The sequence below is a fragment of the Cotesia glomerata genome, linkage group LG1 (assembly GCF_020080835.1).
Source record: "Cotesia glomerata isolate CgM1 linkage group LG1, MPM_Cglom_v2.3, whole genome shotgun sequence".
In the NCBI taxonomy this organism is placed as follows: Eukaryota; Metazoa; Arthropoda; class Insecta; order Hymenoptera; family Braconidae; genus Cotesia; species Cotesia glomerata.
The window spans coordinates 33,869,381-33,886,743 of NC_058158.1; the positions used below are offsets into that span (position 1 = coordinate 33,869,381).

At 29.7% G+C, this 17,363-nt stretch overlaps 4 protein-coding genes across 5 annotated transcripts; 2 read left to right on the forward strand and 2 right to left on the reverse strand.

The window, feature by feature from the left end:
- Nucleotides 1-183: 183 nt before the first annotated feature.
- LOC123262003 (transmembrane protein 242) lies at nucleotides 184-2,979 on the reverse strand. The gene is made up of 3 exons (XM_044723970.1): nucleotides 2,897-2,979; nucleotides 2,703-2,821; nucleotides 184-658 (listed from the first exon to the last, which is right to left on the reverse strand). Exons 1-3 carry the CDS (start codon nucleotides 2,956-2,958, stop codon nucleotides 267-269), a joined length of 573 nt encoding a protein of 190 aa, XP_044579905.1. The 5' UTR covers nucleotides 2,959-2,979; the 3' UTR covers nucleotides 184-266.
- LOC123261988 (rap1 GTPase-GDP dissociation stimulator 1) lies at nucleotides 2,963-7,596 on the forward strand. 2 transcript variants are annotated; one of them, XM_044723946.1, is made up of 8 exons: nucleotides 2,963-3,103; nucleotides 3,198-3,416; nucleotides 4,127-4,357; nucleotides 4,430-4,596; nucleotides 4,664-4,895; nucleotides 4,969-5,115; nucleotides 5,587-6,387; nucleotides 7,152-7,596. In XM_044723946.1, the coding sequence occupies exons 1-8, from the start codon at nucleotides 3,097-3,099 to the stop codon at nucleotides 7,277-7,279; spliced, it is 1,932 nt and encodes a 643-aa protein (XP_044579881.1). In that variant the 5' UTR covers nucleotides 2,963-3,096; the 3' UTR covers nucleotides 7,280-7,596. The 2 variants fall into 2 exon arrangements, with proteins under 2 accessions (XP_044579881.1, XP_044579891.1); XM_044723956.1 differs by having other exon boundaries at nucleotides 3,198-3,413.
- A 112-nt stretch (nucleotides 7,597-7,708) lies between these two features.
- LOC123262001 (putative sodium-coupled neutral amino acid transporter 7) lies at nucleotides 7,709-11,078 on the forward strand. The gene is made up of 4 exons (XM_044723965.1): nucleotides 7,709-8,218; nucleotides 8,573-8,933; nucleotides 9,004-9,250; nucleotides 10,337-11,078. The coding sequence occupies exons 1-4, from the start codon at nucleotides 8,122-8,124 to the stop codon at nucleotides 10,994-10,996; spliced, it is 1,365 nt and encodes a 454-aa protein (XP_044579900.1). The 5' UTR covers nucleotides 7,709-8,121; the 3' UTR covers nucleotides 10,997-11,078.
- A 565-nt stretch (nucleotides 11,079-11,643) lies between these two features.
- LOC123274972 (E3 ubiquitin-protein ligase RNF123-like) lies at nucleotides 11,644-16,366 on the reverse strand. The gene is made up of 3 exons (XM_044742805.1): nucleotides 16,085-16,366; nucleotides 15,880-16,023; nucleotides 11,644-15,386 (listed from the first exon to the last, which is right to left on the reverse strand). Exons 2-3 carry the CDS (start codon nucleotides 15,972-15,974, stop codon nucleotides 11,720-11,722), a joined length of 3,762 nt encoding a protein of 1,253 aa, XP_044598740.1. The 5' UTR covers nucleotides 15,975-16,023; nucleotides 16,085-16,366; the 3' UTR covers nucleotides 11,644-11,719.
- Nucleotides 16,367-17,363: the final 997 nt, after the last annotated feature.

Sequence of the window (17,363 nt, forward strand, 5' to 3'; positions counted from 1 at the left end):
TTATTGTTGTTATTTTACTTTTCGTGCTTGAAATTGTCTGATATGTTGTTTACATATTCTTTCGTCTGATTATCTCCAACAAATGCATCCTTTACAAAAAATATTTCATATTAAATAACGTTCTCCATGAGAACAGTAAACATCGCGTGTTAGCAATCATAAAAATCTAGAATGAAAATCCTATTAAATAAAAAAAAAAAATATTTATTTAAAGTCAGTACAACAATTTATAAAATTTATTTTAATAATTTAGATAATTGGTATAATTATTTGGTATCACTTGTACTTTCTTTGCCCCATTCTTCAGACACGTACTTCAAGAGATCATTAAGTCCCTCGAATTCAGTTCTACTTTTAGGAGGATTATTTTTAGGAATCTGAGGTAAGATTGATCCCATTTTCTGACGGAACTCCAGAGCGTTAGTGGCTCCAGAAAGTTTCCAAATGCCGTAGAACAGCAAACCGCATCCTGTAACAGCGTAAACGGTTCCTATACCCAGTGCTCTCATTGCAAGAGAAACACCGGCTTCGGATGCTCCTTTGACACCCACAACACCTTCTTGGAAATATTTTGGGTCTTGTTTTCTCATGCCAGCTACTGCTGTACCAAAACCTATCAGTGTTGAAATTCCTGTCACTGCGCTCAGGAATACTATCCCTAAAAAAAAAAATAAAATTAATTATAACTAGTACTATGTGACTGCCGTGAATTGTGAACTATAAATAAATAAAATTTTGTTTTATTAAAGAATGGCTTTTGTTAAATTGTACTGTACTTTCTTAACTATTGAAGTTTTTAAAGATATAAGCTCATCCCGATGTTACACTCATCAAGAGCTTTCATTTGAGTACCCACATGTATTTTGATATATTTTTCATATATACATGTATGTAATATATATGAAATAGATGAAAAATTGATGTGGGTACTCAAATGAAAGGTCTCGATGAGTGTAATATCGAGATGAGCTTATATCTTCGAAAATATAATTATTTGGCAAGATAGCAAAGTCAATTCTTAATTTTTGACATTTGTTAAGATATAAGCTCGTCCTGATTTTACTCTCATCAAGAGCTTTCATTTGAGTACCCACATGCATTTTGATATATTTTTCATATGGATATACATATATATCTAATATATAAAATTCTCGTATATTAGATAGATAGATAGATAGATAATAAACTTTATTGACCTTAGAGCCTTAGCTCCCTCAGGACCATCATAATTATACATTATAATCAGTGTAAAGTACAGAGCATGTAATTACATAAATTGAAAATAATAAAATAATAACATATTATAATGAAATAATAACGTGAATTATAAATTATAAATTATAATCGTGGTAGATATGAGACAAGTTGCCAGAAAACCTGGTAATAGCACAGTTAAGCAAAACTAATATCATTCAATATCACTCAAGGCACAGCAGCATACAATAATGACAATCAAAGCTCAATATCATAAATTAATACTTTTGCAAATAACAATTATAGCACGCACTACGGAACAGTTCATAATTTTCAGCTTTAGTTACTTCTAGGGGTAGCGCATTCCAAATGCGTATCCCGCGGATAAGAAAAGAGTTCTCAAATATCCGACAATTAGATCTAGGCAGGCGTAAATAATCCTCCCTTACATCACCCCTCCGCAAAGCTACCGGCAAAAACTCCAAATTACATCTGAACAATTGTCGATAGCCCATACATATTTCTTTATAAAAAAGGCATGCCATGAAATAATTTCTCCTGTCACTCAACTTCAACCATCCCAGCCTCTTAAAGTACGGCGTAATATGCTCAGCCCTTGAAACCCTAAAAATATAGCGAACACAGGAGTTCATTTTACGCTGCAGCCGCACCTGCAAACTATTGCTAATATTACAGTTGTTATTACAATTATTACTATTATTACAATAATACTACAGCTAATATTACAATGCATATATATATATATATATATATATATATATATATATGAAAAATATATCAAAAATGCATGTGGGTACTCAAATGAAAGCTCTTGATGAGTGTAGCATCGGGATAGGCTTATATCTTTTAAAATGTCAATGGTTCACGAAATTCAAGGTCATTTCTTAATTATTGATATTTTTAAAAATATAAGCTCATCCTGATGCAACGCTTTCATCAGAGCTTTCATTTGAGCTGCATTTTGATATATTTTTCACATATAAATATATATAATACACATAAATATATCAAAAATGCATGTGGGTACTCAAATGAAAGCTCTTGATGAGTGTAACATCGGCATGAGCTTATATCTTTAAAAATGTCAATAGTTCACGAGATACAAGGTCATTTCTTAATTATGTATCTAGAGATAGAGCATTTTCTAATGCAGCCTTAATACTTATCATCATAAATTGACTATTAGTGAGAATGATATGAAACCATGAAAAGATACAACTCCAGGTCAAGACTTTTCCAACAATACCAAATTTAACCATAAAAATCCATTTTATCATCTAAGTACACTGGCCAAAAAATTTTGCTTATTCTTTTAATAATATAGATAAAAAAAAATTTTTTAAACAATATTTTAATTAAATTTAATCGATTGAAACTAAAAAAATAAATAAATAAATAAATGAGTAACGAAAAATTAGGTTAGGATTTAACAGATATAAATTTATGACTAAAAATAATTGATCACAATTTTTATGAAATAAACTTACCATAAAATTTATCATTTTTACTTAATCCAGAATCGTTTTTTACTGACAATTTATTAAATTCATTATCCATATTAAAATTTTGATCTGACGAAATTTTGTTGGAGGCAGCCATTTTTAAACTCGAAAAACAAAACAAAAAGGAATTAAATTAAAATGTTATTTCGAATCTTTGTCTCAAGAGGCCGGTACCTTACGGATGATATTTTTTTTTAAACATATATGCATATTTGTTGTCTTTTTTTAAACCTGGATACATGATAACTTCCGTAAACAGCTGATTAGTGGATTAGAATTGAAGCTAGTGATAATAAATGCTTAGAACATAAAATAATAATCTAGAATTTAACATCAAATGTATATTTATTTGAATGCATAGTCGCTGTCACATTTCACTATGGAAGGTTTGTTTATTACTTTATTTAATTGTTTATTTTTTTATTACTATAATTGCAATATTGTCGTGATAAGAATATTGATTATTTTTTGTATTTACAGAAAAACCCAACAATGACATTGATAAGCTGGTGGAACAGTTAACGGAAGTAGTTAAATTACAGGATGACAAAACGCACAATGAAAATGATATTATTAAAATATTAGATTCATTTCTGGAAGTCAAAGATAAATTTATTGAAGATGTTGAAGATGAAACGACTGGAGAAGTTGAAGATATAACATCTGAAGAAGTAGAGGGTGAAACTTTTGAAGAAGGTAGTAAAATATTGACAATAGTAATATTATGCCAGACGGCTGACAAATTTTTTATTTTTAATTAATTTAAAATATTCACAGCATAAAATTATGTATGAAAATTAACTCATCAGATATTTAATAATTTTTCTAAGAAATAAATTATGGCAAAAAAAATTGACATTTAGAATTTAAAAAAAATTAAAAATGCAATTTTTTAGAAAAATTTTTTTGTTAAATCAAATTAAAATTAGTCTTGACTGTTAATTTTAATGTCATAAATTATATATGTAAAGAATAATATGATTTTTTTTGCGATGTTAATTTTTTTTGTAAATATTCCAAGTTTGAAATGTTTGACATTTTCATATGAAAATTAATTTAGCAAATATTTAATCATTTTATGAACTTTTGTTAACAAATAAATTGTGACAAAAAAAAATTGACATGTAGAAATTTAAAAAAATAAAAAATGCAATTTTTTAAAAATAATTTATTAGAATTAATTTAATTGTTAAATAAAATTCAAAATTGGTCAAGTGACAGCTAACTTTAATGTCATCATTTTCATTATTATAAACACTGAAAAAAAAATTTTTAACAGATTTTAAAATATTAAAACTATTAAGCTAAATATAAAAAAAAAGTGTCATGCATCTGGAATTTCCACTAGCATGAATATTTAATAATATTAAAATTATTTCTTAGAATTAATGACTTATTTTTTTCCACAGATGAAGAATTCAAAATAGATGGTGTTTTTTTAAGACTTTTGTCTCATGAATCTGATGCAGTAGTCGCTAAAACATCCAAAACAATTGCTGAAATCGCACAAACAGACAATGGTCGCACAAATTGTACCGATAGTAATTTAGTAAAAGGATTAATGGATTTATTACAGAAAGATAATATTGATATTCTTTCACAAGCTTCCCGAGCACTTGGAAATATCTGTTACGAAAATGGTATTCAGTTTTATTTATTTAATGCAATGTAAAAAAAAAGTTCCTTTTAAATAATCAATGAATTTTTTTTAGTCCGAGGTACTAAAATGGTTCAAGATAACGATGGGCTAAAGTGTATTTTAAAAGTATTAGAGAGAGCAGTAAGTTTAGGTGGCGTAGAAGGAGCTTCATTTTTGAGACACGTTGTTGTTGGTTTTTTTTTGAATTTTCTCGTTGGTCAAAGTACTTTACAAAAGGAGGTAATTATTATTATCTCAATAATCTTAATAAGTATTGATAATTAATTTAATATCAATTCTATTTCAGGCATTAGATCAAGGATTTATTTCAATAGCTTGTAACATATTAGAAATCGATGGACCAAATAATTCAAAATCTGCAATGCATGTTTTACTGACATTGGAGTTGTTAACTGAAACGGGCTTGATGTTTTTGAATGAGAGGCTTACTAAAGTATTGGTGAATCTTTTAGATGATGAGGAGGCTATTGAGCGTTCTATTTTATGTTTGGAATTAATACAAGTCCAAGCTGAGCATGGTAAAATTTTTTTAATTTAACTTTCTTTCTGACCAATCAAAATTACTTAAAAATTGATGTTATTTCTTTATAGAAAGTGCAAAAACTTTGTTAGCAAAAGCAGGAGCTTGCGAATTATTGATGCAATTATTAGAAAAACATGTGCCTAAATGTGTAGACAAAGATACAAGATCCGTTTTAAAAATGGCTTGTAATTTAATTGTTCTAATTCTAACCGGAGGTAATAATAATTTTTTATATTTATTAATTAATTTAAATTAAGATAAAAGACCCAGTTACTGACACTGGCCTAGTTGTTTGACACTTGGAATTTTATTTCAATTAAAAAAATAAAATGTTCTCAAGAAAACAATTATCTAAAAATTTACAATTTACAATTATTTATTATTTATTATTTATAATTTACAATTTATTTTTATATGACATTAAAGTTAGCAGTCACTTAATAATTTTTTAATTTTATTTATCAAAAAAATTTGTTCCAAAAATTATTTTTAAAAAATTGCATTTTTTATTTTTTAAAATTTCTACATGACAATTTTTTTTCTGATTTTTTTTGCCATAATTTATTTGCTATAAAATTTTTAAAATTATTCAATATTAATTTTCATTATTTTTATTTAATTTACAATTTATATTTATTTAACTGAGTCTTTTACCTAACTAATTTTACAATATTCATTTTTTACAGATGAAAGTATGAATGTATTATATTCAAATAGCGAGGGAAGTGTATACAAAAAATTAGTCGAGTGGTTAGATCCTGATTACGACGAAGATCTCCAAATAGCCGCTGTCTTAGCAATGGGTAATTTTGCACGCACAGAAACTCACTGTAAATTAATGGTAGCCCAAGGTGTTCACAAGCGACTGTTTAAACTATTGGTAAAAAATAGCAGTAGTGAATCCGACATACGTTTACAACATGCACTACTCAGCGCAGTTCGTAATCTGGTGATAGCACCGAGCAATAAACCAATATTGCTTTCTCATCGCCTGATTGATGTAGTATACCCTATGCTAGATATTCAGACATTTCCGGTAGTCTTCAAGCTACTTGGGACGCTGAGAATCGTCATCGACGGTCAGAGCGAAGCTGCTACAATACTTGGAAAAAGGGAAGATTTTTTGAAAAAAGTCATTGAGTGGTGCAATATTGAAGAACATCAGGGTATTCAAGGGGAAGCTAATAGACTCATCGCTTGGATCATTATTAACAGTCGTGATAAAGATGTCGTGTCTTCGATCATCAAGCATGGTGCTATTAAGTATTTAGTTAGGATGATGGGTTCATTACACCCGCTAATGCAAAATGAAGCTCTTCTTAGTTTAACTGTAACTACTGCCATGTTTTTAAAAGATTGCGAAGAAAAACTTGTTGAGGCTGAAGTCGATAAAGCACTGAAGAAATTTTTTGAAGAAAGTGCTTCTAGTCTTGCGATACCGATTGTAGAAAATGCACTTACTTTTGCTATTAAAATAATTAAGTCAGGTAATATTATTTTTATTTAAAAATAACATTTTTTTTTTTGCTAAATATTTACAAGTGAGGTCAATCATTTTAATTTTCATTTTTTTGAACGAAATTTCTATTTGATTTTATTAAATGAATTTATTTATTTATGCCAAAGCCTTCACTGGCCAAATGGCAAAAAGAAAAAATGTACATTATGTTAATACAATTGATACATATTTGATTTTTAATTTTTAATTTTAATAGGATTATTAGAATTTTTATATACTTAAATATTATAATATTAGAGTAAAAGTAATATTGCTTAAATACTATTTTTATAAAAAATTGTTTAGATATAAATTATTGCTAGTAGTTTGCAACATTTATAATTTTGATTTTAATGATACATTTTTTTTTAAATACATAAAAAATGAACAATTTAAAAAAAAAATTACTATCGCAATTTTAACAAATTTTACAAACTTTTAAAAAAATTGATAAATTTTATAGAAAATTGTGATACTCAACTTTTTTTTTAAATTGTGCGTTTTTTTATGTACTTTTCAAAAAAATATTAAATAGAAATTTTATTCAAAAACATGAGAGCCAAAATTTTTATTTTTTTTTTCACGACATTTTTTTATCATAATTGCGCCGTAAACACAAGTAGAATAAAAAAAAATGTTGACAATGTTAATTTTTCACCTAGTTATGGCCCAAAATGGGGTTGATCCCACTTGTAAATAATTACCTTTTTTTTAGTTTATAATTTATAAAATTAATTTTATTTTTTATTTCAGATGTTTTAAAAGAACACTTGAAAAACGCACAGTTTCTCGACATAATAGAGAAAGCTAAAAGTTCTGGTATCTGGATCAATTCACTGGAAGATAAAACAGAAAAATTGTTACGTCTTCTCAGTGTCTAAATAAACTACAGGCTGATTTTTCTGATAAAAATACTCTATAAATTAAAATGTTAAAAAAAAATTAAAATCCATATTTTTACTACAGGATTATATACATATATTTTGATTTTCGCATATTTTCTCTATACAAGCAACAAATCAAAATAAATAATAACATACAACAGTAATAATAATAATAACATTAATCGATTTTTATGGGTGTATTTAAAGTATCATCGTATTTATCGATAAAAAAAACTTTAAACACTCTAAAAATCATTTATTATTAAAATTAACGTCAAATGTTCAAATTTAAAAGTCGGCAAAGCGCCATCTCATTGTGAAAAGTTATACATATATAATATATATAAATGTAATATAAATTAAAAAAATTAAAACCTGTTTTTTATTAAAAAAAAAATTGCATATATTATACTAAGTATATAATTATCTTCGGTTAAATTAAAGTATGAAATGACGAAAAATCAAGTGACATAATCTAACGTTAAACGATAAGTTATTTTTTAGCGCGAAGCATATTTTACGTTGACCTATTCTAATGATGTAAAATAATGATATCTAATAAGTATATTAACTCGAACTGAAATAATTCTCAATTAGATTATAACTTATAATTATGTGGTAAATAGTATTGCTTAATCCGGTGTGCTAAAATAACTTTTTCTCTTTTTCTACATTTTCTTATTTCCAAGACCTTTGAACTCGTGTTAAAACGTATCAAAAACAAGCTGCTTGATAATTAAATTACTCATTTTAAAGAAGCAATGTTTAAGAGCAATTACTAATTTGATATTTATGTTAAAGTTTAATATCGGCTGTTACAAGTATTATCATCATTCGCAATGAGATTCTTACGGAGAAACGGATACAGTTTGATAGATAACAGTGTTGAAGTGGCATTCGATAATAGTTCAACTCGTTCTAATTATAATCCTGAAGGTAATAAAAACTTACTCCTATTAATTTCTAACTAGACTGAGAAAAAAAAATTTTTTGTCCAGAAAAAAATTTCTTGGCTCAAGAATCGTTTAAAATAAATTTTGGTTTTTTGACAAAAGAATATCAATATCTATCATGATAATAAAATATTGGCATTAATTTTGATAGATTAACAAATGAATTAGTTCACTTGAATTAAACAAAAAATAATTCGATCAATTCTTGAGACAAGAAAATATATTCTTGAAAATTATCTAGAATATATATTCTAGTAACAAGAAAATTTTCTCAATAGTAGTATTTTTTTTTTCTCAGTGTAGAACAATTATAATTAATTTTTTTTTTTTTGCTTAGGCACAACAGTAATAGGAACAGTCTTTTTACTTTTAAACGCGACATTGGGAGCCGGACTGCTGAATTTTCCCTTGGCATTTGATCGTTCTGGTGGAGTGATATCAGCAATAATAGTTCAATTGTCATTTTTAATATTCATCACCATTGCACTAGTGACCCTCGCAAACTGCAGTGACATAACAAAAACATCCTCTATGCCAGACACTGTTGCTGGACTCTGCGGACCTAAAACCTTGATATTGTGTGGGATCTGTGTCACTATTTACAGCTTCGGATGTTGTCTTACATTTATAATTGTCATTGGCGATCAATTTGAGCGTGTTTTAGCAACTTACTACGGAACGGATTACTGTCACCACTGGTATGATTAATTACATTTTCAAGTCTTAAAAAAAAAAAAAATAAAGTCATCACTCATTTATTGACTGCAGGTTTTTATCCCGCACATTCATCACATGTGTCAGCTGCACACTTTTTATCCTCCCGATAAGTTTCTTCAAGCGATTGGACATTCTGAGCTACGTGAGTTCCGTAGGATGCATCACTATTGTCTACGTAATATGGGTAATTATTCATCAGAGTATCAACACGCCAGATTATCCAAAACCAACACAAGCATGGCCTCGAAACACTTCTCAGGCGTTTCAACTGGTTCCAATTATTTGTTTCGCTTATCAGGTATTTAAAAAATTAATTCTTTAATGACATTGAAATTAGTAGACACTTTACAATTTTTTCATTTTTTTTTTAAGTCTAGAAAATTATTTATAAAAAATTGCACATAATTTTTTAGAGCTTCTAAAGATGAAATTTTATGACATTAAAGCTAGCAATTACTTGATTATTTTTTAATTTTCTTTAACAAACAAATTTCTTCCGAAAAATTATTTTTAAAAAATTGCATTTTTATTTTTTTTTTTTAATTTCTATATATCAATCTTTTTTTTTTCTTAATTTATTTGTTATAAAAATTATTAAAATTATGAAATATCTGATAAGTTAATTTTAATTGGAATTTTTTAAATATTTTTTTTTTGCTAAAATTTATTAGTTAAAAAATTACTAAAAATTGTCAAGTGTCTTTTAATTTCAGTATAATATTTAATAATCTACATTATTAAGAGAATGAGAAAAATTTTGTGGTAAGTGTATTCATATGATGAAATGGGTTTATAAAAAATGACCTTGTATTTCATATAAGAAATGACCTTGTACCTAGTGAACTATTGACAATTTTAAAGATATAAGCTCATTTGAATACCCACATCAATTTTTCATATATTTATATATATTATATATATGTATATATGAAAAATATATGAAAATGCATGTGGGTACTCAAATGAAAGCTCTTGATGAGTGTAACATCAGGATGAGTTTATATCTTAAAATGATATTTTTGAAGATATAAGCTCATCCTTACATTACACTCATTGAGACCTTTCATTTGAGTACCCACATCAATTTTTCATTTATTTATATGTATTATATATATATGTATATATGAAAAATATATCAAAATGCATGTGGGTATTCAAATGAAAGCTCTTGATGAGTGTAACATCAGGATGAGCTTATATCTTTAAAAATTTCGATAGTTAAAAAAAATACAGTGCAATTTAACAAAAGTCATTATTTAAAAAAGCAAAATTTTATATATTTATAGTTCTTAATTCACGGCAGTTACATCGTGACTGCAAGGTTGTTAGTTAAAATTAATCCAAAATTAAATTTAATTTAATAATTATTAATTATTTTTTTTAGACTCACATGACTTCGATACCGACTTATGCGTGTATGAAAGACCGAAACCTCGGCAAATTCACCTGGTGCGTTATAGCAAGCATGGGCTTGTGTTTTTTCTCCTACACGATTGTTGGAATATTCGGCTACAAGACCTTCGGCATGGGCCATGTGCCCAGTGATATTCTTCAAGGCTACAGTGACAAGAGTGCAAGTCTCGCGATAGCGATAATTGCAATTGCTGTAAAAAATTTTACGACCTATCCGATTGTACTTTTTTGTGGACGGAATTCGCTAATGGGTTTGTTCCACGCTGAAATTGAAGATAACGTTACAGTGAGAGCTTTTGTGACTCTTTTGTGGTTTATCCTGACGCTATTTGCTGCCGTCGTAATTTCCGACATATCACCTGTTATCAATCTTATGGGCACACTCTCAGCAACATTTATATTTATTTTCCCGGGGATTTGCTTACTGCAAAGTGTCCTGGTTAGAGATCCTACTATCCATTCATACAAAAGCCGCTTTCTTATCGTCGTAGCTGTTGTTATGACCGCTCTAGGCGGTTTTGTATGTGGCTTAGTGTTTGTTCAAGCACTTGAAGACTTATATCAAGTTCCTGTTGATAAAAAGTTTGTTACAGGCGTCAGGATCGGTCTTGGTGGTAGTTTATGCGTTTAAAAACAAAGGCTGTGAATTTTTTAATTAATATGTACCTCATCATTTATCCCAGATAATATTTATCATTAATTTGTTGTAAAAATATTATTTAAAAATTTTATAGAATTTTTATTAAATATAATTTTTTTTAATTTCAATTTTTTATGTTAAAAATATTGATTAATTCAGAAAATCTACTGATACGCTTTGAAAATGCCAAAAAAGTAGAAATTTATAATAATTATTGATATTGTGAAAAATGAAGAAAATTAATAATACTGAAGTTAGCCGAATTTTTTTTCTCTTTTTAAATTAGAACTAAAAAATATTTTTTAAAAATTGTACTTATAGTTTTTGAAGTTTTTTACAAATTAAAATTTTTAAAAATTTTCTTGCAATAATTTTTTCAATAAAAAAAAAATTCTAAAAATTTTTAAATGTCGGCTAACTTAATTTTTATGACAATTAAATTAGAGTAAATTAAAAAAAAAAAAAAATAAAATAAAATAATTAAAATTTGATCGTAACATCGAGATTTTTCTCGAATAATTTTTTTTCTTCATAATCATAAATAAATTTTCCATATCTAGACTGAAGAGTGAGGAACAAGGAGATTGTGATAAAAAGTGAATGAGTTATTTATAAATAAATAAATGTAAAATATTAGCATAAATAAATTTTATATATATTAATAAATCAATAATCTCATTATCTTTAAAACGATTTTTTTTACAATATTAAATATCACGATATACTTGAGGAACTAGAGGGATTAAGACTAGAGGCGGTTAGATCGTGCAAAAGTGCATCATCAATATCATACACTTGCATAATAACTGTTTTACAGAAGAAGCATTCACGGCTGTTCAACAAATACCGGTCGATGCATGCGCGACATGATTTGTGGTTGCAAGGCTTGAAAATTGCACCTATAGGATAAGCGTAGCATATAGTACAAGTATCGTCGTCGTCGCTGATTATGCGATTGTCGGGTAGAAGAGTACGCTTTTTATCCAAGTACTTAATCATATCTCTCAGACGTTTTATCTCCCGCTCGCTCACGTCATTCTTGTAATTTTCCAGAGTAAATACTTTAACATTTTTTAGCTTACTATTTTTCGTAGCTCCTTCTCCGACGACAAAGTACAGAGAGTTCATTTGAAAGCTCGGCTCTGTCAAGAGAGTCCGTGTAATTCGCGGAACTTGCTCGCTAGTTTTGCTTGATTGGCCGCTGGCCATGTCATCTTGAAGCAAAGCCAAAAGAATGCCCACCACAGCGACCAGAATTGGAAAGTGATCAACAGTGTCCAAATCCGGAATGTTCAAGAGCACGACGTGCTGGAAACAGCTTGTCTGAGAGCTTATTCTGTTTAGAATCTGACAGAGCAATTGACAGAGTCGCGCCAGCAAATTGTCTCCAGATGACTGCTGAGGATTGTTAAAGATACTCGGCGCCACAGTTGCAATCATCTCGACAACTCTCAACAGCGATATCGTCAAATCAAAGCACGTTGCGCATATTTTAAGCTGCCTTGATTCTATGAACACTCGCTCAGGCCTAGAAGATACGTTGTGAATTTCTTGGACCATCCCGATAAACTCCGAGAACGCCCAGTTCATTTGATTGAGCAGCGAGTTCAAAAATTGCGTCGTTGTCTTTGAATTTTCTAAAAGTATTTCTTTGACATGCGTTTGATAAACCAGCGACGGACACGGTTTTATTGGCTGTGAAATCGACTCCTGTTGCAGCATTTTAGGGCCGACTTTTTTCGATAAATGCGGACTCTTTTCGTACCTAAATGCAAACCCATTTCCTTGCCAGAATCTCACGAGCACCCAATTTGACTGAGCCCAAGCTCGATTTTCATAAGGTCGCAAAATATTACTCACAAATTTAACTCTCGACTCCCGGGGAATTTGTTCCAAGGCTTGAAGAGTCAGTGAGTTGGACGTGAACCCAGCTAGCGTTAAAATCAAAGTATCTTTAGCAATCGCGTGAACAATTCGCGGGTCCAAGAAATGATCACAAAGAAACTGGGCAATATCTTTCAGGACATCTTGATACCCAGGTATTTTTTCAATCGGTACCGTAGGATGCAAATGATTCTTCAAACCAACGCTCAAGTCTGCCAGAGCTTCCAAATAAAAATCAGGCACAAACCTAAACATATTGCCCTCTTCATTAGCTTTACCTAACGTCAGCATAACAACTTTGAGCAACCAAGCCAACTGAGCTTGCTTTTCTTCAGAGTAAACTGCGGCGCGTACCCAAGCCATGTGTCTAGCTTGTTCAAATAACTTTGTACTAAAAACATTAACAGTACGTATTAATTCTTTGTGTATTGACTGTGAATTCGGATCCTTTAGTTTCTTAGTACTGTCAATCCTACCTTTCATCTCCGACATCGCTGTAATATATTCTGTCATACTGTCTCTCAAGTTAGCAACTTTAGCGACCTGTTTCTTTGCAGCGGCGTGGTAGAACAAAATTATACCTTCTAATAATTCAAGGAGAGACACTACTGAGTCTGCTGAGCCAACTTTCATCGGAGTGGTTCTCGCTTCTCGAGTAAACCCACTCGTAGGGTACCCTAAAATCAGCGGCGTCAACGGCGTTCCTGGATTGCCAACATTGACCATTCTCGTCGAGGTAGGAATCACCACTGGCAGCTCATTAATATGACCTGGACCGGCCATAAACGTACTGGTAGCAGTCGATTCCTGAGCAGCTTGTTCCATCGCCATGATAACTTCATGGTCTGGCCCAAGATGATGAATAAGTTCATTCTTGTACGTTTTATTGAGGTAGGATAGCACTCCACCGAGCCTGTCAATTCCCGTGTAATTAATCGACCCGTCGTAGAACAGCTTACAAGGTATGTAAATCGGGCTGGTACCAACTTCTGAGTCCCAGAGAATCCGAAAGGCCACCAGCAATCGGTGGAAACAACAGACAGTTATTTGCAAAGGCGTACGGCTTGATATTAAATTATCCTGAACAAATCTCCGGAATTTCTTGAGAAATATCGTACGGGAGGAGGGTATCTTGGGTGTCCCGTCGGTGTTGTCTAAGAAAGTTATCAGCAACTCGACCTGGAGTGCTTCTATTTCAGCAATAGCCGCTTTTATGGTCTCGCAGGAGTGCATGTAGCTGTCGCGATTAACTTCAACCGAGGTGTCAACGGGATTCGTTTCCCACCAGGTCTTGGGGATTATTTCGACCAGGCCGCCTTCGTCTAGCGGCTTTACGTGAACAAAGTTGGCGAACCTTACTCTGTCAAACAAGATGTTTTGCAGTAAGTATTGACGGGTTTTAGAGTGCCGACACATGCTTGTAAGTATCAGCAAGCTTTTACACTGATCAGGGTACTCTAGAAGCATTGACACGTGACGAAATATTGAGAGCAAATAAATAACACTGTTCTCGAGGCACAGTTTTATCTCATGTTCTTCTAAAAATGTCCAGAGTATATCTAATAATATATTGACTTTTGAGTTATTGATAACATTATTTTGACTAATTTTAGTTGAGTGATTATTGGGAGTTAGTTGTTGATGAAAGAATGGCAGGAAGACAGCCTCTATTATGTAGGGTATTGTAAGCAGAGGACCTAGATCATGCATAAGCAATCTAGCGATGCACATCAGGTACGTTCGTTTGCTCATTGTTTTTTCAGCGAATCCGGGACAGCTGTTATTATCCGTGTCCTCTTCAATCATTGTCAATAAATTCCCCAGCCACTTAATAAGCATGCTCGCTTTTATTACTTGGTCATGCGGAGTTAATTGGAGACACTGGTACCCGTCCACGGGGTACCTCAGTGGAGTCGATCCGAAATTAGCGGTTAAATTTTCAGTGAATGCTAGGCTTACAGTAGGAAAGTATGCTATACCCGTACCCATCGCAATATTTTCAAATGCACGTCCCAGGTGTCTGCCATTGCGATAAAAGTCTATTGTACCTTCGTCCATGTCCAATGCACAGCCAATTATATCACCAGACAACCACGGCTCACCGTAGTTGTAGGTTGAGACGTTCCATTTCCTCACGCGGTTCCCGTCATAGGAATACGAGTTCACGGTGTCACCTACTCCGCTTTCTTGGCTGAACTTGCACTGCGCCGTGCCCCAGCCTACCTGCATCACTCCCTTCGAGCCTAGTTGTAGTTCGTACATCCATTTTCCTTCGAAAAAACCGGTGTTTGCTCTCAGGGTGCTGAAGTTACTCTGAGAATTTACACTCAGCCGGTCGGGAGACACTATTATGAGACCGTGGTGCGTTGATACGTCAAAACGTACTAGCTTTGGACCTATCCTCCCAGGTCGAGTGTCTTCTATTACCTCGTTCTGGTTCGCCTCCACCAGAAATTTTTGTATGTACTCTCCGGCAAAGCTGAGGCTCTGCTGAATTCTGTCAAAATATTTTTATGGTTATTTTAGTTTTTTTGTCTCCAAGTTTAAAATTTTAGTAAATAATTATTTTAAATGTCAAAAAAAAAATATAATGGACTCTAACTTTAAATTTGGAGACTGAATTAATGGAATAAATAAATGACATTAAAGTTAGCAGTCACTTAATCATTTTTTAATTTTTTTTAACAAATAAATTTGATTAAAAAAATTAGTTTAAAAAATTGCATTTTTTATTTTTTTTAATTTTCTACATGCCAATTTTTTTTTCTACTTTTTTTTTTGCTATAATTTATTTGTTAAAAAAATTATCAAATATCTACTAAATTAATTATGACATTAAAGTTAGCAGTCAATTGACCATTTTTTAATTTTTTTTTGAGTTTAATTTTTAAAAATTTCTTTATGCCATCATTTATTTGTTAAAAAAATTATATAATATTTGATAAATTAATTTTCATAATAAATAAAAAAAAATAAATAAAATTAATTACCTAGAATTGTCGTCGGATTTAGTGCTCGTTGGTATGTCAAACTCATTAATACTATCTTGACCAAATATGTTTATTAAAATATCTTTTACCTCCATTTCTACGACATTCTGCTAATAAATACGTCAATTTGTTGTAAATTCATACCTTTAAATAAATAAATTAAATTAAATAAAAAAATCAATGATAATAAATTTACAAAACTTACTTAAAATGTATTTTAATCACATAATTTTTAAATATTGATATTTAATTTTTCAGGTTAAAGTTGAAATAAATGAGAACACTTGCTATTGATTTTATAACCACACCTCTGATTCTAAATTTAGGCATTATGCTGCGATATTATTTATTAATAATAATAATATATTAAATATTATTATTATTACGATAATTATTAATCATTGACGGGTTTGTTAACTTGAATTTAGCTTGTCACAACTGACGTACTATTAAACGAAGCTCAGATAAATAACGAGAACTTTTTTTTTGGTTAACAGCTGATATGGCCGATGTATAAGATAAGAGGGAAAATTCAAATAGACAATTGCATGTTTATTTATTTATTTATTTTTTTTTTTTATTACAGTCTGTTCTTTATTAGTTATATTTAATATAATTTTTATTATTACTGGCTTTTAATTATAACATTAGCATTAAAAGCCGTTTAATATTCGCATATAATTCGTTTCTTCTTATATTTGTTCCAATTATCAATTACGTCATTTAATATAATATAATATTTAATATAAATTACTAATTAATTAAAATCATATTCACACCAATCTTCATACAACTAATCATTAATTATTAATTATAATTATAAACAAGTATTAATTCGTCTCATTACAAAGCAAAAGTATAAAATGATTTCTTCTTTTAATTTTTTACACATACAATTAATAATTAATAATCTTTAATGAATTATTAATTAATATTAAATAAAATAATTTAAAAACAAACTGATATTTTATAAGACCAACAATATATCGTACAATTATTTATTTATTTTTTTAATGGGGAAAATAAGCGGCAGGGGTTTATTTTTTATTGTAACGCTTTGGTTTATTATCGTTAATTAATATTATTACGCATTATATTATTATTGCGGTGGGATACAAACTTTATCTATTTGATAGCCAATTAATTAATACAGTAATTATAATTACTAATAAGTAATAATGAGAATATCAATAGATTATTATTAATAATAATAATTAATACCGCACCGATGCGTTAGTGCTTTATTAATAAACTACTTAATGGACCATTTGTGATCTTCCAACTCTTGTTTTATAAAACGAGCTGCTAAAATGTCTCGAAGAAACATTTCTCAAAGAATATATGTTTTTTCTTATTATATTCAAGTGTATACATTTTTAAGTTATATATGAATATATGATTTATCAATTATAAATGATTTACTTAAATATATATTTTTATAAATATGTTGTATTCGATTTTTTTACTAATCGTTGTAAAGTATC